Raw genomic sequence first — 27,339 nt, forward strand, 5'->3', positions numbered from 1 at the left:
AAAAAGGAAGCTGGCTCATATGACAATTTCAATTGCTTTGTCGTCGCGTCCTCAAACAGTTTGAATGAGAAAGCCAGAGGTCCCGCCCCTCTGACCTTTTCAAATGGGAAGGAGGTGAGGGGAGAGGACGCAACTGGGCACTTGAGATTCTTCCCTTGATGCTTTCTACTCGAGTCCTTTATACACAGAGTTGCGTTGACACAGTACAGAGCAAGCACGTTTTTCCGTGTCAGCCAAGGCAGCATCGTGTCTTTGTGCTACAGGAGCGACTCAGACAGAATCATAGACATTGAATAGAAAAAACAACGCAAGGAGAGACACAGACAACAAGCTAAAATCTGTGTCCCCACAGGATCGAGCAATGTCTAGTTTAAAGAAAATAAATTCGAATTCGTCAGTCGACCGGGATGTGGAAGACAAGGAGGTTACGGAGAAGATGCTCTCTCCGGCCGGAGGGGAGAATGGAAACTCGAGCCGAACGGGAGGCGCACCAGGAAGCCCGGACAAGGTATCTGTACCCGGCAAAGATAAGGTTGTCCTAGAGAGAACCATTACCCTGGTGAACGGCGTAGCTATCATTGTGGGTACCATTATCGGCTCGGGTATCTTTGTGACCCCGACTGGAGTGGTAAAGGAAGCCGGGTCAGTCGGACTGTCCCTTGTTGTTTGGGCAGTGTGTGGAGTGTTCTCAACCATAGGTGCCCTGTGCTATGCTGAGCTGGGCACCACTATTTCCAAATCAGGTGGAGACTATGCGTACATCCTTGAAGTGTATGGTTCCCTGCCGGCTTTCCTGAAATTGTGGATCGAGTTGCTCATCATCCGGCCATCATCGCAGTACATTGTCGCGTACGTCTTCGCTACCTACCTCCTCAAGCCCATTTTCCCTGACTGCCCAGTGCCCGAGAATGGGGCGAAGCTGATAGCCTGTCTTTGTATCTGTAAGTATCCAAGCCGATGCAATTCACTATTGCCACACTTATCACGATTAGAAGTTGGAACTGTTGTAGCCTACACGTTGCATCCCACTGGGCACACACTGGTTGAATAAACGTTTGTTTAAATGAAATGACGTTGAACCAACTCGGAATAGACGTTGAATTGACGTTTGTGTCCAGTGGGATTGCGCAACATAAGGATATCGTTCTCTGTTCTCTTGGCAGCTGCACGAGACTCACCCAAACGGAAACACTGGGTGTACTAGGATACTGTTGAAAAAATACCGCGTTATTTCATCATCTTTGGTTAGTACGCCTATAGAGCCAGCATCACCCACGCGCCATGTCTCATCAAGCTCAAATGGAAATTGTATTTATCTTTTAGATAAGATAATAAATTATTAATAATGACAATAATAAGAAAAATAATACCCCCCAAAAATAAATTCTACAATAGATTGCAAATTCAATTAATTCAGACTTTTGTCTCATGCACATTGCGTTACACTATTCAATTGTGCAATACACATATCATTTCCATGTAAAAGGACCCATGAGCACCAACGTGAAGTTCTTAGCAGCATGTTAAATTGGGTGTCAAATGAAGCTAAGTCTATATTTTTGGGAAATTAAGCCATAGATACATTTTTCAACAATTTTCCATCATAAAAATTAAGAATAGGTATTGGCTTTGATTTCTGGTCAAACAGATGGAAAAGGGGTCTTAGAAAACATCTAGACTACCAGAAATAGTATTTATGTCAACAATCGTGTTGAAGTAAAGACCCCTGCCATCTCATATCAATACTTGAAATGACTTGCCTTCTGTAAGTTTAAGAAACATTGCCTTGTGCCTTTTAATGCCATTAACAAAAACCCACATATTCTAATTTCTCTCCGATAATGAACGTTCACAGAAGTAACACGTAAAGGGTAGACCTATCAATTAGTTATAGTGTTTTTACTGATATCATTTTTGTTACCAAATTGGTAACAGAATTACAGAAAAATCAGCAATGGAATTACTGCAATTGAATTGGTTACAATGACAAATCATAGTAGTCACAAACCACAGGGTCACCCTCTACTGTCCTCCCTTCCACTGGCACACTTATGTTCAGCTCATAACTGTTTTCTTTCTGTGTCTTGTGGTCAAAGCGAGAGTGTGGAGCAGTCTGGACAACCCCTCCCTCTTTCTCTCTTTCTGTCTCTTCTTTCTCTCTAGTTAAAGATGCAGTCTGGGATCTTAAGCACAAACAAATTCATAACATATTGTATGAATTGGATTCGTAACATAGCATACGAATTGCACCCGAAAAAAAGGACGTAACATATCATACGAATTGGATGATGCAGTACACAAATGTCGGTGCAGTAGCCCTGGTCTGGGGTGTTATATTATTGCGTTAGTATTGCAGTGGTCAAACTTGGGAGAGTTAGCTGGCTAGCACTACAACCAAGAAATCCCAGTTGCTTGTGCTTTAGCTGTCACCTTGATTGGCTACAATGGCAATTTGTCACCTACAAATTGGCTACAATGGCTAGCTAGCTTAGAAGCATCCAGCTGTGATTATGAACGCTGACGGCGCCTGGTCTGCGAAACTCAAAGTGCATAAGCGTGCGTCTTAGATGGTATTTTGCATCTCAGATGGTACTGTATGTGCGCATGCAACCTGTAGATGTTTGTTGGTCGTGTACAATGCTTGAGGCAGTGGCTTTGTTCCAGGGCGTCAAATTAAATCAAATTTTATTGGTCGCACACACATTTAGCAGATGTTATTGCCGGTTTAGCGAAATGCTTGTGTTCCTAGCTCCAACAGTCTGTTTGAGATGACCAGCAATCTCCACAATGTGAAACTGTTTTGGATTTTGTTGGCACTTATGCGTCTGTCTATGATGGCTATCTCTATGAATAAATATTGTTGCACTAATTTTCCCCATTGAATGAAATGTATTCACTTAGGCATCATGTCTTTGATGCGTATCTCTTGGCGTCAATATTAAGGCTTCTCAACAGTTTTTACCCCCAAGCCATTAGACTTCTGAACAGGTAACCAATGGTTACCCGGACTATTTGCATTGTGTGCCCCAACCCCCCCTTTTACGCTACTGCTACTCTCTGTTCATCATATATGCATAGTCACTATAACCATACCTACATGTACATACTACCTCAATAAGCCTGACTAACCAGTGTCTGTATATAGCCTTGCTACTCTTATTTTCAAATGTAATTTTACTGTTGTTTTATTTCTTTACTTACCTACACACCTTTTTTTTTCTCGCACTATTGGTTAGAGCCTGTAAGTAAGCATTTCACTGTATACCTGTTGTATTCGGCGCACGTGACAAATAAACTTTGATTTGATATTGACACTAGTCTTCACCCAATTGAATGCAATGTACTGTATACACATAAGCATCATGTTTCTTGATGTATATCTTTTAGCATTAACGTACCAGATTGAAGCTTTTCAGTTATATTATATTGAAGTACTCACCATCATTGTAAACCCTAGGTATTTTGTTGCTTTGACAAAGTAATTTCTGAATATTATTTAATACATTTTAAGGTTAAAACCGAACAACCAACTGTCCCTCATTTTAAGGTCAACCCTGTTACGTGAACTGAACTCTTGTTTTAATATGGTGAAAATATTCCTTTTTATTTTTTTTACATTGAACATCTAATAGTCAAATCATAGTGTAAAAACAGGTGAGCTGGTTCTACTCTTTTTGGCCATTTTCTGGTGTTTTGTGATGGAAAACTGAGTGTAACATGTCATCCCTGTTACCCATAGATAGCCACGCTAAATACCCTTTTACGATCAACCCTGTTACTTTATTTGGCACTAAATAGGCAGTTACTATAGGAGTTGTTATTTATTTAACCTCTTGAGATGGGAGAAAGTGTTTTTTATTAAGTTGAACATTAACCTCTTTATGACAGAATGTCATTTTTTTATTTTTTATGTTTTTTTCCCCCCAAACACTACTCAAAAGGCAGCTAATTGGTGGAATTACCCATGATGTAATTCCGTTACCAGAATATCTGTTACCTTAACGGATGTAAATCCACTTACTGTAGTTCAATAACCAAAAGAAATTGTTTCAAATTCAAGGTGTCATTATATAGCTGACACACCATTTTTTTCTGCAGACATCTTTGAATCCTCAATTCGGAGTCGATATCTACCAAAGTTTTTGAAGAACGTGGTCGCATGAAAAACTGAGGGAAATTTTACCGTAATTCTGTTTCCAAACTTTGCATCTGCACAGTTCTTCCAATAAATGTGTTTGTGTAAAATGTTCAAAGTAGTCCTTGTGCATGGTTTGTTCAACTTTAAAATCAATGGTTTTTGTTTGGCATACACATACATATATACACTTTTTTTTTTTTATATATTTGCCTTTATTATTCCCTGCAAACCCTACCACCCCTCCCCCAATTGGAGAAAACTAATAAACAATAACAATTAGGCTTCTACTTCCAGCTTATACACACTATATACATTTTACAGACACAATCTATTTTACAATAGTTATATTTTGTTTGTTTTTAGACCTGGCCTTCCTCTATTTCTGATGTCCATCTGATTTCTATTTGCAACTGTGCTATTTCACAAAAGTTCTGAACCTATATACATTTTACAGACCCCGTATGTTTTACATTTGTTATCTTGTTGTTATTAGTCCCAGCCTTCAGCTCCATTCAACCCCTCCCATCTATCTCTTAACACCATCCATATTGGATTTCTATTTGCCATATTTTTCAACTGTGCTGTAATGCTTCACAAAAGTTATGACATTTTCTATTCTCATAGTTTCTACAGATTGTAAATTAAAGAAACATTTTTGCTAAAATAATTATTATATTATTGATCGATTGACTATGGCTTTTCAAATCACCCAGTATTGCTACAGTATCTGCAGTGTAGCTCTAGGTAAATGTTGCAATTCTTCAGCTATTCCTGGACTTGTGACTAAAAACGAGCTACAAAATAAATTATCTAATGACTGCCTCCTCGCAGCAAAATCTGCAGAGCTGGGAAGATTGTATCCCCCATATATATAACATTCTATTCAAACCTTGCCATGGTTCTCTTTCTGCGTCTAACCCACTGAGGGTTTTGGACATTGTGTGATCAGTGTTCATTACCACTTCCCAGTGGATGCTGAATACCAGACCTAACAGTACCGTCTGTCAATACATTTTGCAATGAGAAATGTGTGGGCAGCGGAAGCAGCAGCGGCATACATTGCAGGGCTGTGGTAGTGTAGAGATTGAATTCAAGCCATGATCATGGCTGCGCCTGCCTGGTGGAAAAAGCTCTCACAGACTCTGTGTGTGTGAATGTTGTACGGTTCAGTACTTGCGCTAGTCTCTAATCCCTATTCTAAGTGTGTAATCGCCAGTGACCACATGATAGAAACTGAGATAAGGCCGCAGCCAGGCCAGGGCGAATGTCTAGATAAAGAGATAGGATTGAAGCCATGATGTTGTTAGTCCAGTCTGCTTATTCTGGTCGTGGTGGTTGACAGGGTCAGTCTGGATAGCCAAGCCACTCTTATCCACATTTGCTAATCTATTGAGTTGTTGTGCTAGGCTACAGGATTTGTCTGACCGACTTTGTGAGTTATTGTTCCAGTGACCTATTTATTTAGTGTTTTGTAGTTATTAGGTCACTGTGCTTTAGTTTAGTGCATACTGTAGGTCCCAGTGGTGAGGTTTTATAGAGTGACCCCCTGGCTGGCTCTGTATGACTTCTTTAGTGCGTTGTGGGGAAACCTCAGTCTCAGTCCATGTGGTGTGTTTAGGAGGCTGAGACTCTGAAGCCTGTCTGCCCTGATCCCAGAGGCAACAGGACTGCTCTGCTCTCTCATTCTCACCCTCAGCGGGAGTGTGCGTTTTTGTGTTTATGTACCATTCTTCCCAGTCTATACTGTACTCTCCCACACAGGCCCTCATTGTGTTGTGGGTCCACACAGAGGCTGTTGGGTTCCCTACTGTTACCCGGGCTGATTTACGGCTTATGGTGCTTTGAAGTGTTTGTTAGTTAATCATTTTTAATGGGGAGTCCGGGGGACAGGGAGGGGAGGCTGTGGGACAGGGAGAGGAGGCTGTGGGACAGGGAGAGAGGAGGCTGTGGGACAGGGAGAGAGGAGGCTGTGGGACAGGGAGAGAGGAGGCTGTGGGACAGGGAGAGAGGAGGCTGGGGAACAGGGAGAGAGGAGGCTGGGGGACAGGGAGGGGAGGCTGGGGGACAGGGAGGGGAGGCTGGGGGACAGGGAGGGGAGGCTGGGGGACAGGGAGAGGAGCCTGGGGGACAGGGTGGGGAGCCTGGGGGACAGGGAGGGGAGCCTGGGGGACAGGGAGGGGAGGCTGGCTGTGGGGGGCTTGATTTTATTCCCTCAAGAATCTGTTTACTAGGTCTCTGAACAATTCCCCCCTCTGTGCCACATGACACACCACACAGCAGTTTGTCACACTTATCACATACACATTGTCCTCTGTGTGCTGAATGGAATCTACACAAACATTTAGTACCTTTAGTAAGATGAATTGAGTTTACAAAAAGAGGGAGAATGATAATTTTTTTGGACTCATTCATGTAGACCAGGTATTCCCAAACTGGGGTAGGCGCAATGACGCCTGGGGTACGCCAAATTAAAAATGTGATCCACTTTTTTTTTTAAACAGTACATTTCCATTTTCCAACGGGGCTATACATTTGGGTGAGTTGTTTTTTCTCGCCTGAGTAGCCTCGTGTCACTGCCAAAAATAAAATTTAACCAGCTAGTGTTCAGCGAAATAACAACACAATGTCAAAAACAGGTAGCCTAGTCAAATAATTAGCATCTAATCACATTAACTGTTATTCTCTCACGGGGAACGTTCACTCTTGCGCAGACATTTCGAAATGAAACATGACAATTTGAAAAAAAAGCCACAGGAGTTTTTTTGAGTGAGAATAAAGACGACTTTTGAGTAGCAAGACATGTACAGTTGAAGTCGGAAGTTTACATACACCTTAGCCAAATACATTTAAACTCAGTTTTTCACAATTCCTGACATTTAATCCTAGTAAGAATTCTCTGTTTTAGGTCAGTTAGGATCACCACTTTATTTTAAGAATGTGAAATGTCAGAATAATAGTAGAGAGAATGATTTATTTCAGCTTTAATTTATTTAATCACATTCCCAGTTGGTCAGAAGTTTACATACACTCAATTAGTATTTGGTAGCATTGCCTTTAAATTGTTTAACTTGGGTGAAACGTTTCAGGTAGCCTTCCACAAGCTTCCCACAATAAGTTGGGTGAATTTTGGCCCATTCCTCCTGACAGAGCTGGTGTAACTGAGTCAGGTTTGTAGGCCTCCTTGCTCGCACACGCTTTTTCAGTTCTGCCCACACATTTTCTATAGGATTGAGGTGAGGGCTTTGTGATGGCCACTCCAATACCTTGACTTTGTTGTCCTTAAGCCATTTTGCCACGACTTTGGAAGTATACTTGGGGTCATTGTCCATTTGGAAGACCCATTTGCGACAAGCTTTAACTTCCTGACTGATGTCTTGAGATGTTGCTTCAATATATCCACATAATATTCCTTCCCCATGAAGCCATCTATTTTGTGAAGTGCACCAGTCCCTCCTGCAGCAAAGCACCCCCACAACATGATGCTGCCACCCCCGTGCTTCACGGTTGGGATGGTATTCTTCAGCTTGCAAGCCTCCCCCTTTTTTCTCCAAACATAACGATGGTCATTATGGCCAAACAGTTCTATTTCTGTTTCATCAGACCAGAGGAAAGTACGATCTTTGTCCCCATGTGCAGTTGCAAACTGTAGTCTGGCTTTTTTTATGGCGGTTTTGGAGCAGTGGCTTCTTCCTTGCTGAGCTGCCTTTCAGGTTATGTTTCCTCCAGCATCTTCACAAGGTCTTTTACTGTTGTTCTGGGATTGATTTGCACTTTTCGCACCAAGTACGTTCATCTCTAGGAGACAGAGTGGTCGCATGGTGTTTATACTTGCGTACTATTGTTTGTACAGATTAACGTGGTACCTTCAGGCATTTGAAAATTGCTCCCAAGGATGAACCAGACTTGTGGAGGTCTACAATTTTTTTTATCAGGTCTTGGCTGATTTCTTAAGATTTTCCCATGATGTCAAGCAAAGAGACACTGAGTTTGAAGGTAGGGCCTTGAAATATATCTACAGCTACACCTTCAATTGACTCACATGATGTCAATTAGCCTATCAGAAGCTTCTAAAGCCATGACATAATTTTCTGGAATTTTCCAAGCTATTTTAAAGGCACAGTCAACTTCATGTATGTAAACTTCTGACCCACTGGAATTGTGATACAGTGAATTATAAGTGAAATAATCTTTCTGTAAACAATTGTTGAAAAAATTACTTGTGTCATGCACAAAGTAGATGTCCTAACCGACTTGCCAAAACTATAGTTTGTTAACAAGACATTTGTGGAGTGGTTGAAAACGAGTTTTAATAACTAAGTGTATGTAAACTTCCGACTTCAACTGTATAAAAGCAACAGATACCATTAATAAGAAGGGGCTCGAAGCGTCTTATATGGTGAGCTACCAAGTGGCTAGGACAGGCAAGCCCCATACTATTGTGGAGGACTTAATTCTTCCTGCTGCAGCGGATATGGCTGGGACAATGCTGGGGGAAAATGCCAAAAAAACTATACAGACAATGACTTCATTAAACAACACTGTTTCACGATGCATCAGTGACATGGCAGGAGATGTTTTGAAACAATTACTGCTTTGCATACAAGCCAGTGAATTATATGCGTTACTGCTGGATGAGTCAACAGACGTGGCGGGCCTCGCACAGCTCCTGGTATATGTCCATTACGTTTATGGGCGGTCAATTAACCTCTACTTCATCAAAAAAGCTGACTAGCATAGCCTAGCCTAACGGGACAGGGATATCATATAATATAATTTTCATGAAATCACAAGTCCAATACAGCAAATGAAAGATACACATCTTGTGAATCCAGCCATCATTTCCGATTTTTAAAATGTTTTACAGCGAAAACACAATATGTATTTCTATTAGCTAACCACAATAGCCAAACACACAACCGCATATTTTCACCATGTTTCCATCGCAAAGGTAGCTTTCACAAAACCGACAAAATAGAGATAAAATTAGTCACTAACCAAGAAACAACTTCATCAGATGACAGTCTTATAACATGTTATACAATACATTTATGTTTTGTTTGAAAATGTGCATATTTGAGGTATAAATCATAGTTTTACATTGCAGCCACCATCAAAAATAGCACCAAAGCAGCCAGAATAATTACAGAGAGCAACGTGAAATAAAAAAAAAGTTTGGGAACCACTGATGTAGACAGTAGTCAAAAATAGAAAGGAATAACTCACACACTCTTTGTCTCTCCTCTGTCTCTCTCTTTGCCCAGTGCTGTTGACTGCTATAAACTGCTACAGTGTGAAAGCAGCCACGAGGGTCCAGGATGCCTTCGCTGCTGCCAAGCTGCTTGCCTTGGGCCTCATCATTATTGTGGGCTTTGTGGAGATTGGCAAAGGTAAGATACAGCCATACACTACCACACTCTACAAAATGCTCTTTACAGGAGGAGGTACACAGTGAAAACCAAACAGACAAGACCTAAAGTGCAATGGGACAGGAAAGGAATTCATGGCCGATAACGATGTAGTCTGAGTCACGTGATCAGGAACAGGAAGTGGCGGCGCCTCTTGGCTGTCATGGCCAAAACATTTTTTTTATGATGTCATCTTTTGGTGAAAGATTCAGCAAAACATTTGTTTAATTTAGGATATCTGTTCCCAAGTATTCCCTCAAATAAAAAAAGGGTTGTGACCGTTTCTCAATGTAATCAAGGTATGACATTTTTGTTATACTCTAGTACTATCTCTTTTTGCGGTCAATTTGCAGTGTACAAATTATTATTATTATTATAACTACCATTTCTGCCTTTTGGCCGAATCTAGTTGCCTACTCCTGCCCTAGAGAGTGATCCCACTGGGCACAGACATTAGTTCAACGTATAGTTTTGATTTGGTTGAGTTGTCAACTAACATGAATTCAACATGAAATCAACAAAACATTTCACCATGTCATTGGATTTAAGTTAAAAGTTGGGTGAAAAAAAGACGAAATTCCCTTACATTGATGACTTTTTACAAATCCATTCAATTTTGAACGTTGATTCAACGTCAACACATACATTTTATTTTAATAGGCGGAGTGGAAATATTTGAGGTGTGTCCTTAAAAACATGATCCAAAGTGCTAGTTTCATGCAACACTGATAGGAATATTTAAGACCAACCAAATGCTAGTTTTAGCGCTAACACGGTTGGTTATGGTATGAATTTTGACAGCGGAAACGTAGCCTTTCCAGCCGTGACGCACAGTGCCCATATCTTGAAGAATCATTTGCACAAAATACAAAATAATTGACATACAATAAAACATATTCATGGTAAGTACAGCTACCATTTTGTAACATTATACAAACAATACATTTCTTCTTCTCCCCCAGAAGGGGCTTATGGGCCACCTTGAAGTCCCCCAGTTAGACTGATTTTAAAGTTGTGTATAAGTAATTATGTTAGAATTGAAGGTATCGTTGAAGTGCAGCGAATTGCACTTCTTCAGACCTCTGTCCTGGAGACGACTGAGATTTTGTAACCTGATGTTATACTGTAGCAAGTTAGCAACTGAGAATGTCTTTACAGAAGTGTGTGGTCAGTGCATGGGTGAACATTTGTGATTCAAGCTACTAAACAGCTTACTGAGAGATGCCACCCTCCTTCAGTGTACCAAGACTGCAATGTCTAAGGTACATCAATTCGCACCGCTGCTTATCGAATCATTTCTGAAACTGCTAACCTTTCCCAGGTAACTCTGTGCCCTAAGGGGCCAGATCCCCTCTGTTAGGTGAATATGTGTAGTCATGGCCAGCTGTGTAGCCATTGCTGGTCCTGGATCCTTCTTGTTGACCTGGTTGTTATCACAGCTCTTCCCCCTCTCCTTGTTGCCCCCAGTATTTGCCATGTCGGTGGCCTCTCCCATGTGACCTGGGCCATGGAGTGTGACTCTAGTCTAGTTAAGCTGCAGCTGGCCCAGAACAGAGCGGCACGTTTTGCTCTTAATTGTAATCAGTGGGCTGATATAAATACTATGCATGCCAGTCTCTCTTGGAGAGAGACTGACTGCATCACTTCTTTTTATTAGAAACATTAATGTGTTGAAAATCCCAAATGGTTTGCATAGTCAACTTACACACAGCTCTGACACACACACACTTATGCCACCCGGGGTCTTTTCATAGTCCCCAAATCCAGAACAAATTTAAGAAAGCGTATAGTATTATATAGAGCCATTATTGCATGGAACTTCTTTCCATCTCATATTGCTAAAATAAACAGCAAACCTGGTTTCAAAAAACAGATAAAGCAACACCTCGCGGCACAATGCCTCTCCCCTATTTGACTTACATTGTTTGTGTGTATGTATTGATATGTAGGCTACGTGTGCCTTTTTATGTATGTAGTTGTATGTAGTTCTGTCCTTGAGCTGTTCTTGTCTTATAATGTTCCGTATTATGTCATTCTGTATTATGTTTTGTGTGGACCCCAGGAAGAGTAGCTGCTGCTTTTGCAACAGCTAATGGGGATCCTAATAAAAGGCCAAATACCAAATACATATTGAATTTGGGCTGGCTGGGGCTGAAGCTATGGCCTGGTGGATGCGATTGGCCAGATTGGCTCAGGCTGAGCTGTTCCGCAGTCAGAACTGCTGACTGTGGTATGGCGTGCCCAGAACACTGCCTGGGATTGTTCTCCATTCAGAACTGGAGCACATACAAAGGGAGAGATGGAGAGACTATGAAAAGAGAGCAGGAGGGAGAACGAGACACCAAGATTTGCATTAACTCCTGGCAGGCTTTACTGGTGGAAGTTGGAGTTAACCAGACCAGCAACGGCCATTCTTCTGGAAGAGCCAGTGACTTAGTGAAGCGTAAGCTTGCCTGAATGAATCAGTCAGCCGATGGAGGTTTCCCCCAGGGTCAATCAGGGCAAAATGTAGACAATTTGATGATATTGATTGTTGAGTGAGGCATTGAGAGCTTTGAGTCAATGTTTGTAGAATATGATTGTGTCTGATTTGGGTGCTTTACCATCATGTGAAATCATGTGTTTTTGGTGGAGTACATCTAATTACTATGTTTTACGTGGTAGTAAGGAGTATATTTGGATACATCTGAAGTCGAGCTGGCACATGAGAGTTTCTTAGCATGCCAGAGAGTAACGAGTCCCCTTTTGAAGCAACAGACTAGATTCAATATACCATAACATTGGTAGTGTACTTACATATATTTTTGTTAAACATTCTAAGATGGATAGGTGGATTTAAGACTAGCAATAATTCAGAGATAAATACAATATATAACTCTGTATTCCTGTCTTCAATACAGCAGTCGCACTCTCCTCCCCTCCATCCACATGGTTCTTCCAGTGGTCACATACAGACGGATGGTAGGTTCTGTGAGAGGGGGAAATACATTTTAATAAAGAAGAGCTATGTGTCAGGAAGATCGATATGGTATTGTGCGTTTTCTATCGATGGATTTGTCAATTAATCTCTTGCATGCCCCAATGAGCATGGGACAACACTGCTTACTGTCAGCCAAGTTCTCACAAAAATATAATATTGTACTTTTTTTTCCGAGGACAGATCTTTCAGATAGAGGCTCGTTTTTCTGAAGGTTGATCATGGTAGTGGTTGTCTTTAGTTGAATGCACAAACTGTAAGTCACTCTGTGTAAAGCATCTGCTAAATGATTTAAGTGTGTTTGTCTGTCTATATCTGTCTGTGGGTGATAGTAGTTTTATTGCCCTGTGACTGACTCAGTGTTGTGAAATATCCCTATATTGAGTTATTAGAGTCCTCCTGCTGCCAGTTCAGGGCTGTTGTATGGAGGAGGCTCTTCCAGAGCTGGTCTGGTCTGGTCTGTTTGGGACTCCGCTGGGTGGGAGAGAGGAATCTAACCACTGAGATCAAATGAACGCTCCACTTGTCTTTGTCTTCTCTTCTTGACTGAGAGACATCCTCACTTCAGTGCATTTTAAAATGCCTGTTATCTACACCAGACTGTCGTCTAGGGTTAACGGATGAAGTGTACGATTCTGGGTCATTCCTTCATTTGGTAATAGGCTCTACCAGGTTAATGACAACAGGATTGTTACAAAAATAATCTCATTAGGCTACTCCAATGATCCAGTTCCTTTTCAATCAAAAGCATTTTTGTTTGTCTTTGGGAGCCAGTCCTGAGTCTTCTGTAGGGACGTTCCTTGTCTGCGTGTGTGTCGCGTGTACATCTCTATGTCTCTGTTTGAAAACAAGTTTCTCCCCTTGGCTGCTTATGAAAGAGGCAGCCCAGCCTTGGTTTCGCCATCACATGTTATCTGCTGGTTCAGTTGAAGGTACGGTAGTCAGTAGTGTAACGGGATGTCTCAATGGTTTATTTACAACCTGACCCAGCTGCTCACCGTGCTGCTGTGACTGACTTTAACCCCTCCCCAAACACAACACAGCCGCCCCCAGGTGGCTAATCATATAAGGCGTACCTGTTTCTACCTTTCAAGCACTTGATTTAAAGGTTAGACCAGATATGTGCCATGCAGTCCACCAGTTGCTGTTTATACACTGATATTGTATTAAGAAGTTTTAAACTACCGGGCCATTGTTTTGTTATCTTGACCAAATAAGGAAGTTGGTCCAAACTAGGAGAACCTAGAGCGGGAGACTGCTTGCTTGTAGGCCAAGCCAGTATCTCTTGACAAAGAAACGGGAAGAGGTGAATTTAGAGCTTAGCCTTACTTGAGGGGCGGCTGTTAATGTAAATGCACTAGTGATAAAGATGGGGGTAAATAGTAAAATGTAATTGATTCTTCCTATGCAGCCCTCGTGTCAAATAGACAACTACTGTACCTGTTTCTTTATGCAAATCAGAATTAAACTGAAGTGTCAAATGAGGGTTGACAGATAGCTGTTTATATTCCAGACAGATTAGCAGAGAACAGAGCGACGGGGGCCATTGCTCAGTGACCAGGGAGTGATTTAATCTATGTGATCTGACAGGACAACGTGGCAGCCCTGTTAGTATTTGTTTAACCGTACAACTCAGAAATACAGGTTAGGCAGCAGTTACGACCCACCTTCACTATATCACAACAACCCTGTGTCTCCCCTTGGCTGGCGTGACAGAATATTCAGTGCCTGAAGAAAGTATTCTCACCCCTTGAAGTTTTCCACATTTTGTTGTCTTACAGCCTGAATTTTAAAATGATTACATTGAGATGTTGTGTCACTGGCCTACACACAATACCCCATAATGTCAAAGTGGAATTATGTTTTTAGAAGATTTACAAATTAAATCAAAAACTGAAATGTCTTGCGTCAATAAGTATTTAATCCCTTTGTTATGGCGAGCCTAAATACATTTCAGGAGTGAAAATGTTCTTAACAAGTCTCATAATAAGTTGCATGGATCACTCTGTGTGCAAAAATAGTGTTTAACATGATTTTTGAATGGCTACCTCATCTCTCATCTCAATTATCTGTAAGGTCCCTCAGTCGAGCAGTCAATTTCAAACACAAAGATCAGGGAGGTTTTCCAATGCCTCGCAAAGAAGTGTACCTATTGTTAGTTGGGTAAGAATAAAACTATGGAATATCCTTTTGAGCATGGTGAAGTTATTAATTACACTGTGGATGGTGTATCAATACACCCAGTCACTACAAAGATACAGGCGTCCATCCTAACTCCGTTGCCAGAGAGGAAGGAAACCACTCAGGGATTTCACCATGAGGCCAATGGTGACTTTAAAACAGTTACACAGTATAATGGCTATGATAAGAGATCTGAGGATGGACGTTGTTTAACATTGTAGTTACTCCACAATACTAATCTAATTGACAGAGTGAAAAGAAGGAAGCCTGTACAGATATAAATATGACAAAACATGCATCCTATTTGCAACAAGGCACTAAAGTAATATTGCAAAAAATGTGGCGAATCAATTCACTTTTTGTCCTGAATACAAAGTGTTATGTTTGGGGCAAATGCAAAACAACACATTATTAAATATTTTCAAGCTTAGTGGTGGCTGCATCATGTTATGGGTATGCTTGTAATCGTTAAGGACTGGTTCGTTTTTCAGGATAAAAAAGAAATGGAATGGAGCTAACCACAGGCAAAATCCTAGAGGAAAACCTGGTTCAGTCATCTTGAAACCTTGTTCAGTCTGATCAATTCACCTTTCAGTTGGACAATAACATAAAACACAAGGCCAAATCTACACTGAAGTTGTTTACTAAGAAGACATTCAATGTTCCTGAGTGGCCTAGTTACAGTTTTGTCTTAAACTGGCTATGGCAAGACTTGAATATGGCTGTCTAGCAATGATCAATAACCAATTTGAAGAATTTTTTAAAGTAATAATATGCAAATATTGTACAATCCAGGTTTACAAAGCTCTTAGAGACTTACCCAGAAAGACTCACAGCTGTAATCGCTGCCAAAGGTGATTCTAACTTGTATTGACTCAGGGGTGCGAATACTTATGTAAATGAGATATTTCTGTATTTCATTTTCAATACATTTGTTGTTTTCATCTTGTCATTATGGGGTATTGTGTGTAGATGGGTGAGAAACATATTGAATCCATTTTGAATTCAGACTGCAACACCACAAAATGTGGAATAAGTCAAGGGTTATGAATACTTTCTTAAGGCACTGTATGTACTAGAGGTCGACCGATTAATCGGAATGGCCGATTTCAAGTTTTCATAACAATCGGAAATCGGTATTTTTGGGTGCCGATTTGCCTAATTTATTTATTTATTCTTCTTTTTTTTACACCTTTATTTAATCTTTATTTAACTAGGCAAGTCAGTTAAGAACACATTCTTATTTTCAATGACGGCCTAGGAACGTCATGACAGATTTTTAACCTTGTCAGCTCGGGGGATCCAATCTTGCAACCTTACAGTTAACTAGTCCAATGCTCTAACACCTGATTACATTGCACTCCACGAGGAGCCTGCCTGTTAGCGAATGCAGTAAGCTAAGGTAAGTTGCTAGCTAGCATTAAACTTATCTTATAAAAAACAATCAATCAATGACTGTCATTGCTCCAATGTGTACTTAACCATAAACATCAATGCCTTTCTTAAAATCAATACACAAGTATATATTTTTAAACCTGCATATTTAGCTAAAAGAAATCCAGGTTAGCAGGCAATATTAACCAGGTGAAATTGTGTCATTTGTCTTGCGTTCATTGCACGCAGAGTCAGGTTATATGCAACAGTTTGGGCCGCCTGGCTCTTTGCGAACTAATTTGCCAGAATTTTACGTAATTATGACAACATTGAAGGTTGTGCAATGTAACAGGAATATTTAGACTCATGGATGCCACCCGTTAGATAAAATACGGAACGGAATAAAAGTTTTGTTTTCGAGGTGATAGTTTCCAGATTAGTCAAAGGTATATGGTTTAGAGAGAAATAGTCGACGCGTTATAATTCCTGTGATAACTTGCGGCTGAATTTGAAAGGGGTTCCTTCATTATTTTACCGTTCATGTCTTCCATAGAGAATGTCTTGATCTACTTCAAATAAGGTCTGTGTTTCGTGCAGGCTTAAACCGCCTCAACGTTTTGATACCCGTGTAAATCTCACTAGGATAAGGTAACGTTTGTCAACATATTTTCATAAATCCACTCTACAAAAAAATGTATCTTCGCTTATATTTAGCCTATATTGATCAGAGTAACTTGTCCTATGGATATCTACACAGTTATAAAATTGGCACGGTGATGTAAGCCTACACGAAACACAGACCTTATTTTAAGTGAATCTAAAAATATCCTATGGAATAAATGAAGGAACCGCTTTTCAGATTTTGCTAGAAGGTGTCATGGGAATTATGACTTGCACTTTGGTTGTCAATTCTTACCATGCCCATTATTAAAATAGCATTTCCTGCATATAGAAATTAAAGTTTTTGTTTTCAACATTCATCACAGGTAACTTAAACTCTATTTTTATTCAAACAGTTGACAGTATTTGTCTCCTAAGCAGACTCTTCAGTATCATTGTCACTTCAGAGCTGTGTGCGTGTGTGTATTTATGTATTATATTAAAATAAGTGTTCATTGTTCATTCAGTATTGTTGCAATTGTCATTATTACAAAAATGTGTGTGTGTTTGATATATATAGATATTAATTTTATTTTTAAAAATAAATCGGCCGATTAATCGGTATCGGCTTTTTTTGTCCTCCAATAATCGGTATCGGCATTGAAAAATCATAATCGGTCGACCTCTAGTATGTACACTGTACTGGCCATCAGTGGTTGCGTTGAAACAGGCAGCCCAATTCTGATATATTTTTCATTAATTGTCTTTTGACCAATCAGATCAGCTCTGAAAAAGATCTGATGTGATTGGTCAGATTAGTGGGAAAAAGATTAGAATTGGGCTGCCTGTGTAAACTCAGTCCTTGTGTCATCTTACTGGTACTATTCCACAGTCATCTACTACTCAGTAGGAGTTCCTGAAAATATTAGGTTTGGGGTTCGGGGGCATGCATCTCTGTGCCCACCGCCCTGGACATGATGATATAATCCATTTCTGATCTGATGTGGCAGCCATCTTTGTTTATATTTCCCTGTACAAACTCAGGAATACAGGCAGCATACCAGCTACTGTATGACCCCATTTTATTATGTCAACCCTTCACTGCTCCTCTTTGGCAGCATGTGTGTGTGAAAGAACTAGCTGTCTTTGTGTCTGCCAGCTATCCCAAAGCTATAGAGAACACTCTATTGGAGTGATTCAGAGATCTAATCTCTCAGGCAGAAAGGTACAGGTAAAGTTTACAAGAGGAGAGCTCTTTTAGGGTCATCTAATGTTTCACAGGTATGAATTAATGAACCTTTATTCATCAAACAAGGATAGACTTGTTTGATGTAGTGATGTGTTCACCTGAAATTGCTCGAGAAACTTGAGATAAATGACACACACACACATATCACCGAGGGCGTGACATGGACCAACAACACCACCACTATTGTGAAGAGGGGGCAACAGTGTCTCTACTTCCTAAGGCGGCTGAAGAAATTCAGCATGCCGCCCCGGGTCCTCTACAAATACTACCGCTGCACCATCGAGAGCATCCAGACCGGTTGCATCATGGCCTGGTATGGTAAGGCCCAGTACATCACTGGGACAGTGCTCACACCCATCCAGGACATCTACTCGAAACGGTGCCTGAGGAAGGCCTGCAGCATCATCAAGGACCCCACATACCTCAGCCACGAGCTGTTCACTCTCTTACCATCAGGCAGACGGTATCGGCGCATAAAGTCTGATACCAACAGGCTCAGAGACAGTTTTTATCTACCAGCCATCAGACTGCTGAACACTTGAACTGGACTGACTACCTGCTGATTCTCTGCACCTTAGCTCACATGCACTCACACACACACACACACACGCTACACACGCTTCACACACATCACAACTGCTGCTACCAGACTCTTATTATGATTGCTAAATACTGCACAATTTAAACACTTGCCCCCCAATGCCCCGTTCCCCAAAACACGTGTAAACATTGGACTATAAATTATACTCATGATAAAATGTTTATTCTACTGAGCCATTTACTTCATGTTCCTATTCTTATCTTTTATTATTTATTATTGTTATTGCATTATCGAGAAGGAAGTTGCAAGTACGCATTTCACTGGACGGTGTACACCATGTGTATCCTGTACATATGACTAATACAACTTGAAACTTGAAAGGTACAGATGACCCATACTGTACATACAGTACACTGTGTGTTTGAAAGATGTGGTGTGTTCACAGCGGTAGCTCCCATTCAGACAAACTGCCTCGAGGCTCTGACACTTATCTGCATTCTGCAGAGTCATGTCTGAACTGGTAATACTCAGGGCTATTTTGCCTCTGGGGCCCGTCTGGCCCATTGTCTGCCTGCCTGCTTTTCTGCCATGCCTGACCCTAAGGCCACTGCATCCCTCCCTCTGCCTGGTACTGCAGTCATGTGAATAACTGTTGGCAGGCTCCTGAGGCCTGTCCCGGGCGTGCGGTGGGTCACATGAGCTGAGGCCAACACGGCCTCTCATGACTCTTTTCAGTCAGTCATATACCCCGACACCACGCACTGCCTCTCACCTTTCCATCACCACCAATCTCAAGGCATTCAGAAATCTGTGTGTATGTTGTGTGTGTGTGTGTGTGTGTGTGGAGAGCAGCCAATACGCTGTTGGGATGTTCGATGATTGACAAAGCAGTTCCTAGCAGAGCCACAGATAGATCTACACTGAGTGTACAAAACATTAGGAACACCTGCTCTTTCCATGACATAGACTGACCAGGTGAATCCAGGTGAAGGCTATGATCCCTTATTGATGTCACTTGTTAAATCCACTTCAATCAGTGTAGATTAAGGGGAGGAGACAGGTTAAAGAAGTTTTAAGCCTTGAGACAATTGAGACATGGATTGTGTGTGTGTGCCATTCAGATGTTGAATGCGCAAGGCAAAATATTTAAGAGCCTTTGAATGGGGTATGGTAGTAGGTGCCAGGTGTACCGGTTTGTTTCAAGAACCACAATGCTGCTGGGTTTTTCAAGCTCAACAGTTTCCTGTGTGTATCAAGAATGGTCCACCACCCAAAGGACACCCAGCCAACTTGACACAACTGTGGGAAGCATTGGAGTCAACATGGCCCAGCATACCTGTGGAATACTTTTAACACTTTGTAGATTCCATGCCCCAACGAATTGAGGCTGTTCTGAGGGCAAAAGGGGGTGCAACTCAATATTAGGAAGGTGTTCCTAGTGTTTTGTACACTCCGTGTATATAGGACTGTGGTTACTATGTATTTGTGTCATAGAGTTTCAGTGTACTAGCTGACGTTGCACAACCCTGGAAAGACCCTTTCCATGTTGGGATGTCATGCAGGCTTTAGGGTTGGAGTTGGGGGACAGTAAAGGTGGAAGGTCATGGTCCTACATGAAGACGGACACGGCCCAGTGCTGGTCCTGGTTAAGCATGGGTCTCTGTCTGAAACAACACTCTGGGAGTTGTTTGTTCAGAGGATGTCTGGCTCTTTTGGCCAGCTGGTACTCCTGGAATGTCCATCCCTTGTGTCCCCCCTCAGGCATACGTTCCACATTTCTCTTGTTTTTCATTTAATAAAACAGGTAACCCCATCGCCATTCTACCCCCCTGAGTGGTGGATTTAGTGAAACCCCCATAACTGTTTATTATAGGGGATTTAGGTTGAACCCATGCATGCTCACAGCCTTTTAATCTAGCTCTGGTATTAATGCTGGTATTTTGTCTGGGTTTATTTGTCTAGTCTTCCACTATTTTAACTTTCTCATGTTGATCTTAGTTTTCATGGTGCATTTATGTTATCTTGTGTTTCATTATTCCAGGGCCCTGCTCTGACACAATTCACAGGGCTGCTGATTCTGTCCACTTTGTGGTCAATAATTCAGTGTCAACTTTGGACTTACCTTTCCAACTCTTTCTTCCCTTCTTCCAGGTGACACAGTCAACCTCCTACCAGAAAATTCTTTCAAGAATTCAAATTACGATTTTGGGAACATTGGTCTGGCCCTGTACAGTGGTCTGTTTGCCTATGGGGGCTGGTAAGTACAGAGAACTAGAACTTGACTGACACATCCAGGAGTATTTAACACTAGAGCAGCATTTTGTCCTCTATATAATCCCATTGTAAACCCCCTTTTAGGAGGGCTGACCAATTAAGAACTCTACTAAGTGAATTGAAAACTGCTCAGACTAATCCTCCCAATGCATGGTGCTCAGGTTTCAACCTCAAACAGTCCCTCTTCCCCCTGGTCTTTTTAGCACTGTTTTGTTGCTCTATGGGACATGAACATTACTGTATGATTGAATACTTTATCCTCACTCACACTTAATGAAATCACAGCCTGTCTACAATAGATTTGCACACAGTGTTCTGTTCTGTCTGTCTGTAACCACGTTTCCATCCACAGTTTTTATGCGAGTAAAATCACGCAGCTGTGATGGAAACAGGAAGTTTCTGTATCATTTTATAAATGCGGACAGATCATTTGTTTGTTCGACATGGTGGGATCTTTTTGTGTCTGTAAAATGTATTATGCGAGAAATTACGGTGGAAACGTATTTATGTGCAAATATTTATATAATAACCATTGTATCGAAGTAAACTTGGCGTGGTGTGTGGTCTATGGTGTGGTGTGTTGTATGGTGTGTGGTCCTCCCACCACGACTCGGGGAAACCACGCAATTTATTAGGCTACAGATGAAATACGTTATGATGAACTTCACAGGATCTAGATGCTCCTTTTTTTCAATAAATATCAAGAGTCTTAGTTTGGTGGCATGATGATCGATGCTTGACTGCCGTTTTTGACAAATACAAATATTCTCTCTCTTATCCATAATAATCTCATCATGTAGACTAGCCTACCCGCACTGTATCTGTGAGCTGTTGGCTAGAGCACACGTGCCATGCCCAGTGTAGGCACATTTGCTATTTAACGCAACCGTTTTTGTGACAAAACTATCGGTAGTGTTTAACATGCGATGGAAACAAATTGAGCTTTAGATTTTATTCAGTACATTACATTTTTTATCAGCAACAAGTCCATTTGGTGGAAACCCACCAATGGTGGAAAAATGTACATATTTTCTTTATGCGGATTCTAGAGTATTTGCATGAAAATCTGTCGCCAATTGGATGGAAACCTAGCTAGTGTCTCTAAACCATGTCATCCTCATCTTGCAGGAATTACTTGAACTTTGTTACAGAAGAAATGATTGAACCTTACAAGTGAGTGTCAACGCTATTCTATGTTCCCTGTAACATGCTATATGACATGCTACAAGAATGACTCTATGAATTTAGAAGAATTACTGGTGCATGCATGTTTTATGTTAGCACGTTCCCTTTCTCAGTCCGTATTAAATGTAGAATTACATGAGATTTTCTTCAGACGTAGGTAAACATAGGAAGTATAATGTCACAGCTGAAGAGTTTAACTGTGCGTAACGCTCACTGCTCCCTCTCCCACAGGAACCTGCCTCGTGCAATCATCATCTCCCTTCCCATCGTCACTGTGGTGTACGTACTAACTAACCTGGCCTACTTCACTACTCTGAGCCCAGATGAGATGCTCAGCTCTGAGGCAGTGGCTGTGGTGAGTTCTCCCCCATACCACACCATGCAGCCTGCACATACTGTACTCTCTATGTTCCCTTAAGCACACACAATCTCTGGCTATAAATACATCGCTCTATGTCCCTGTACACACAGCCCCAGTGACTGGTAGATGGACAGTTTGCTGAAATTGTTTGTCTGTCTTTCAGGACTTTGGAAACTACCACCTGGGCCCCATGGCTTGGATCATCCCTGTGTTTGTGGGACTGTCCTGTTTCGGCTCCGTCAATGGCTCTCTCTTTACATCATCCAGGTAACACACACACATACTTTTTCATTCACACACACCAACTACGAGTATGCTCCTTTATGGACTACTTTGGTTTGTGTGTATGTAGAATTACTATAACCCCTGTCCTCTGTCAGGTTGTTCTTTGTGGGCTCAAGAGAGGGCCACCTCCCCAGTCTGCTGTCCATGATCCACCCCAACCTGCTGACCCCTCTGCCGTCACTCATCTTCACAGTACGTACACAAACTTCCCTCTAACCAGGGGCTTCTCAAAACCACCCCAACACCAAGGGCTCTCATCATTCAACAAGTAAAACATATTGGAAGTCAAACATTAATCCTGAGAATTGAGGCTCAGTATTATTGTCATATTAGCTTTTTTCCATGGCTGTCGTTGATAGTCACTGCTGTCTGCTGCATTCCAAACCTCTCTCACACTTCCCTCTCTCCTTCACAGTGCCTGATGACGCTGCTATACGCCTTCTCCAACGACATCTTCTCCGTCATCAACTTCTTCAGTTTCTTCAACTGGCTCTGTATTGCCATGGCGATCATTGGCATGATGTGGCTGCGCTACAAGAAACCTGAGCTGGAACGACCAATCAAGGTGAGAATATGTGTAATGTCTCTAACCTGTTATCAACTGATCAGGCACCAGAGAGGGAGAGGGAGAAAGAGAGTGATAAAAGGAACTGGAACTGGTTACTTGGAAGCGTAGGCTGCAATGTGACCTGCCATTGGCATGAGCTGCTGGCTAGTGAGGGTAGAGCAGCATGTGCACTGATACAGTCGCCCTAGGACTGTTGGGCACAAAGAGCCCCTTTGTGCAACTGTGGGACTGTGGGTCCTCTGCCTGCCCTCAAAATGGACCCCTAATTCCTGGTTGACATAGCGATGTGTTAATGAGGGGAGTGGCCGAGAAAGGCAGTGAAGTGAAAGAGGCCATCGCTGCACAGTGCTGGTTGTTCAGATGGATCTATCTTGTCTATTGACCACATAAATATGTCCTGTGTGTTTGGGACAGAGGACCATACAGTGGCCTGCTCTGTGCCACCATAGAGGGGGGGTGGAGGGTTTTTTCAACACTGTTCATTCAATTGTCGGCCTTTGAATATCTCTCTCATATACGCACTCGCTGGTACTCATTAAGTTTGTGTGGCTTAACATCACACACAGCCTTTGTCAGCCTCTGAAAAGATTACAGTTGATTACTGGTCTTATGCTCCACATTCAGCTGGATGTGAGTTAGTGTTCTGATCACTGTGTGACCAAGAGCACCAACACTCTCCCTCTCTCTCTGGTCCTCTGGATGAATGCCATTTGGTTAGTCAGAATTTCACCTCTAACCCTCGTCAGAACTTTAACCTTAGGCATGTACCTCAGTAAAGCTGATAAAAAGGAGTATTTGCTGATGAAAGGATTCCCTATTTTCAAAATATTGCATTTAAAATATCATATTTAGTATATAAAGATGCTTTGCCAATTACGGTAACACAATTTCACATTATTTTCCTATTTAAATTTCCTCTGAGTTTAGTTTGAATCCAGTCGATCTCTGTGTATTTTGTTAGCGGGAGTTTCAATGTGTTTGTCTGTGTTTGTAATATATTCAGTATCCCATTGAACCGTTTCCCCCAGGTGAATATCCTGCTGCCTATCAGCTTTGTCCTGGCTTGTATGTTCCTTATCGTGGTGTCCATCTGGAAAACACCTGTGGAGTGTGCCATCGGCTTTGGCATCATTGCCACGGGAGTGCCAGTCTACTTTATTGGCGTTTGGTGGCAAAACAAGCCCAAATGGCTCCTTCAATTAATCTGTAAGTTTTACTTATGAATTGCTTCACTGTACTTTTGATCTGTCTTCATGATGTAGTCTGTTTCCGATTATATAATGATTATAAATGACGGTGTGTATTTGTGTCTCTCTCTCCAGTCTCTTCCACGGCGCTGTGCCAGAAGATGATGGAGGTGGTACCACAGGAGTCCTAAAGTGGAGATAAATCGATGAAGCCCTCGACACGGAAAACCCAGTAACTGCTCATTTACCCTACCCCCCTGCACCCCTACCCCTGCCCCCAGTGTACACCCTAAATCAGCCCCTATCAATGTGTTCTTCAAGCACACTCCAATCATTCCCCCTGATCTGCTGTAGTGAAGGAGAGCCATGCTGCAGACTGGTTTACATGTCAGAGCCCCTCCTTCATTCCTCCGCACCAGGCAGGGGCACGGCCACCTCCACGCTACTCATAGGCCGTTTGATAAGTGCTGGGATATATTCAGACAGGTTTTCACTGCATAGTATCCGTTTAAAAGGGCCAATACAGTCAAAACATGGTGATCCTGTGTTTTATAATTCCATACTACGAGGTTGGAATAATACTGTGAAATTGTGAAAATTATCATAATGCCCTTTTCGTGAAGAGCTATTTGAAAAGACTACCTGAAATGTCTGCTTGTTTTGGTGGGATGGAACTTTGGCCTGGCTAGTGACATCACCAGGCGGTAATTTAGTTAATAGACCAATAAGAAAGAGAGTTCCAAAAATCTCTGCCAACAGCTAGTTGTCAGTTTTCCCCTCCCCACTCAGAACATTCCTAGTCAGTCCTAGCAAAAGTCTTGATTGAGAAATTGTTCTTTGCTAAGAAGCAATTATTATTATTTTTGACAATTTTCATTGAAAACAATCACTGTAAGGTACTTAATTTTTACCCTGAAATGATTTGCTATTGAGATAAGAAACAAACTGCTGCATTGGACCTTTACATTGTTTGTTGATTTGTATTTTTGAATATCTTTGTACTCTTATCCCACCATGCCCCACAAGTGTTGTTTTTATAAGAATGATGTTACTTTTATTTTTCATATTTGAGTTGCAGAGAAATGTCCTCTCGTTCAAACTATTATTTCACTGAGGGTTTAGCATCCGTGTGTTCATGTAATTACAATCTGTGCTTTCATGGAGTTGTGATGGATACTTGTGGCCTGGCTTTTTGCCAATTCCTTGTAGGCTAAAGCTAGAACTTTTGTTCAGATTTTCATGGTAGACTCACTGTTTCTCAGTAGTTCTGCCATTACCCAGTCAGGGAGTCAACTGCTTCCCAGTAGGGTATCATCTCTGTGTTGCCATGGCTTCTATTTCAGCACCTTACAGGCTGTATAATGCAGCCATTATGTGTTGTCATCTGGATGTGTCTAAATATCTGTGTATATTTGTGTTTTCTGAATGCTTTTATGTTTTCAGCTTTTGGGCGGGAAGTATTAATGTATTTGTAAAGAGTAGCCAAACATGAAGGCCCCACAAATAACATTTGCTTAAACTAGTGCCTCTGATGAAGCCAAAGGCTATTCAGTTCCCCGACTACAGACACAGTACAACTCATCTGACCCCAGAGAAGCTGAAGACAGAGGTAGACAGGTAAATGCACGTATAACAGCGATTGGAGGAGTGTCAGTGGTATACATCTTATGTGATAGCACCCCTCCCCTCGGCATCTATGGCAGACCAGACTGGTTCACTGCGCCTAGACTGTACACGATGGAAATCCCTGCTTTGGCAGTTATTTTTTAAATTCTTTGTAGATATGAATTTCTACTTGAATTAGTTTATTTTTATAGGTAGATGCAGTGGAGCTTTTTTTAATGCTGTCAATTAACAATTTTGTAAATCCAGGCAATTCGTAGATTCCTATGAGATTGCTGGTTCACAATTATACCATGGAGGGGACATTTTAATTATAGTTATGATAACAAGTATTTCTCGTATACAAGTTGCTTGTGTCCTGTGAAGGTCACAACGTCATGTTTTTTTAATACTGGCATTAACACCAGCTTATGAACATAATAGTTGCCTGCTTGAGGACTCTTAATTTGTTCTTAGATCACGGTTATCTTGTGGGTATCTGATACACATTGGTGTTGTTGCTATAATACTACTGTTAAGATAGTGTTTTTATAACAGAGCAGGTCGTAACAAAGGCCCCCGATAGGAGCACTGATGTCACAGCCACTGTTTTTACCTACGACGGCAAGGGTGGCTAATAACCTTAGATATTGGGTTAGAATGGGCCGTTGTGAGTGTGTGAGATCATGTGTCTAAGAATAGGTTCATAGCTGTGAATATTCTTTCAGTGTTTTAGTGCTTATGTGTGTCTTGGTATCCTACATTAGAAAAGGTCTATTGTATGTTGTCACTACTGTCAGCTACCAACTTCATAGAAGGATTTCATTATTTTAGGGTGATGAGATTTGTGCTGTAAAGGTTTGATGAGGTATGGACCATGGTAGTGGGAGATGGGTAGTTGCCCAGTCAAAAGGGGGAGGCAGGCAGAGCATTCAGAGTAGAGGTTAAAACCACATAGTCTCTGGATACAGATGCCTCAGGGGGAAGGACAGGAGGTGGAAAGGGGGTTGGGAAGGTTGACAAGATTAATTAATTGTTCTTATTATTTTTGCTGAAAGGAACTGTGTTGTGTACTCTATTAACTGAACTCATCCTCCAGAAGCTTGTTCCTCCACGTTGTATCGTTACCATGGTAAAGCATATGATGTGTTGTGCTATAGACCACGTGGTTGCTATGGTAACGTATAGTTCATGAGTCTGGTCTGCCGTCAGTTTCTCAGAGGATCTGTCATTGTATGTAGAACAGCTGCATAGCAAGCTAACACTCCAGCCATCAGAAGTCATTTAAATAGTACAGTAGGTTTATTTATTTATTGTAGGAACTGTTAGCCTTCTAATTTTTTGGGGTCCTTAATTTTTTACAGGGCATTTGTGAAAGTGCTTTATGAATAAATCTTACGTTTTATTCCGTC

At 41.5% G+C, this 27,339-nt stretch overlaps 1 protein-coding gene across 1 annotated transcript; it reads left to right on the plus strand.

Moving 5' to 3' along the window:
- slc7a5 (solute carrier family 7 member 5) lies at window positions 1–27,339 on the plus strand. The gene is made up of 10 exons (XM_071326236.1): window positions 1–941; window positions 9,400–9,525; window positions 20,617–20,722; window positions 21,868–21,912; window positions 22,156–22,279; window positions 22,449–22,552; window positions 22,666–22,762; window positions 22,986–23,135; window positions 24,167–24,344; window positions 24,461–27,339. Exons 1-10 carry the CDS (start codon window positions 362–364, stop codon window positions 24,514–24,516), a joined length of 1,566 nt encoding a protein of 521 aa, XP_071182337.1. The 5' UTR covers window positions 1–361; the 3' UTR covers window positions 24,517–27,339.

Source organism: Salvelinus alpinus, chromosome 9, assembly GCF_045679555.1.
Source record: "Salvelinus alpinus chromosome 9, SLU_Salpinus.1, whole genome shotgun sequence".
Taxonomy (NCBI): Eukaryota; Metazoa; Chordata; class Actinopteri; order Salmoniformes; family Salmonidae; genus Salvelinus; species Salvelinus alpinus.

What these genes read in the sequence shown, in the direction of transcription:
- slc7a5 (XM_071326236.1), top strand. Translation starts at nt 362, where the DNA reads ATGTCTAGTTTAAAGAAAATAAATTCGAATTCGTCAGTCGACCGGGAT. An exon ending in CTTTGTGGAGATTGGCAAAG is followed by an intron (nt 9,526 to 20,616) that starts GTAAGATACAGC and finishes CCCTTCTTCCAG; the next exon opens with GTGACACAGTCAACCTCCTA. An exon ending in GAAATGATTGAACCTTACAA is followed by an intron (nt 21,913 to 22,155) that starts GTGAGTGTCAAC and finishes CCTCTCCCACAG; the next exon opens with GAACCTGCCTCGTGCAATCA.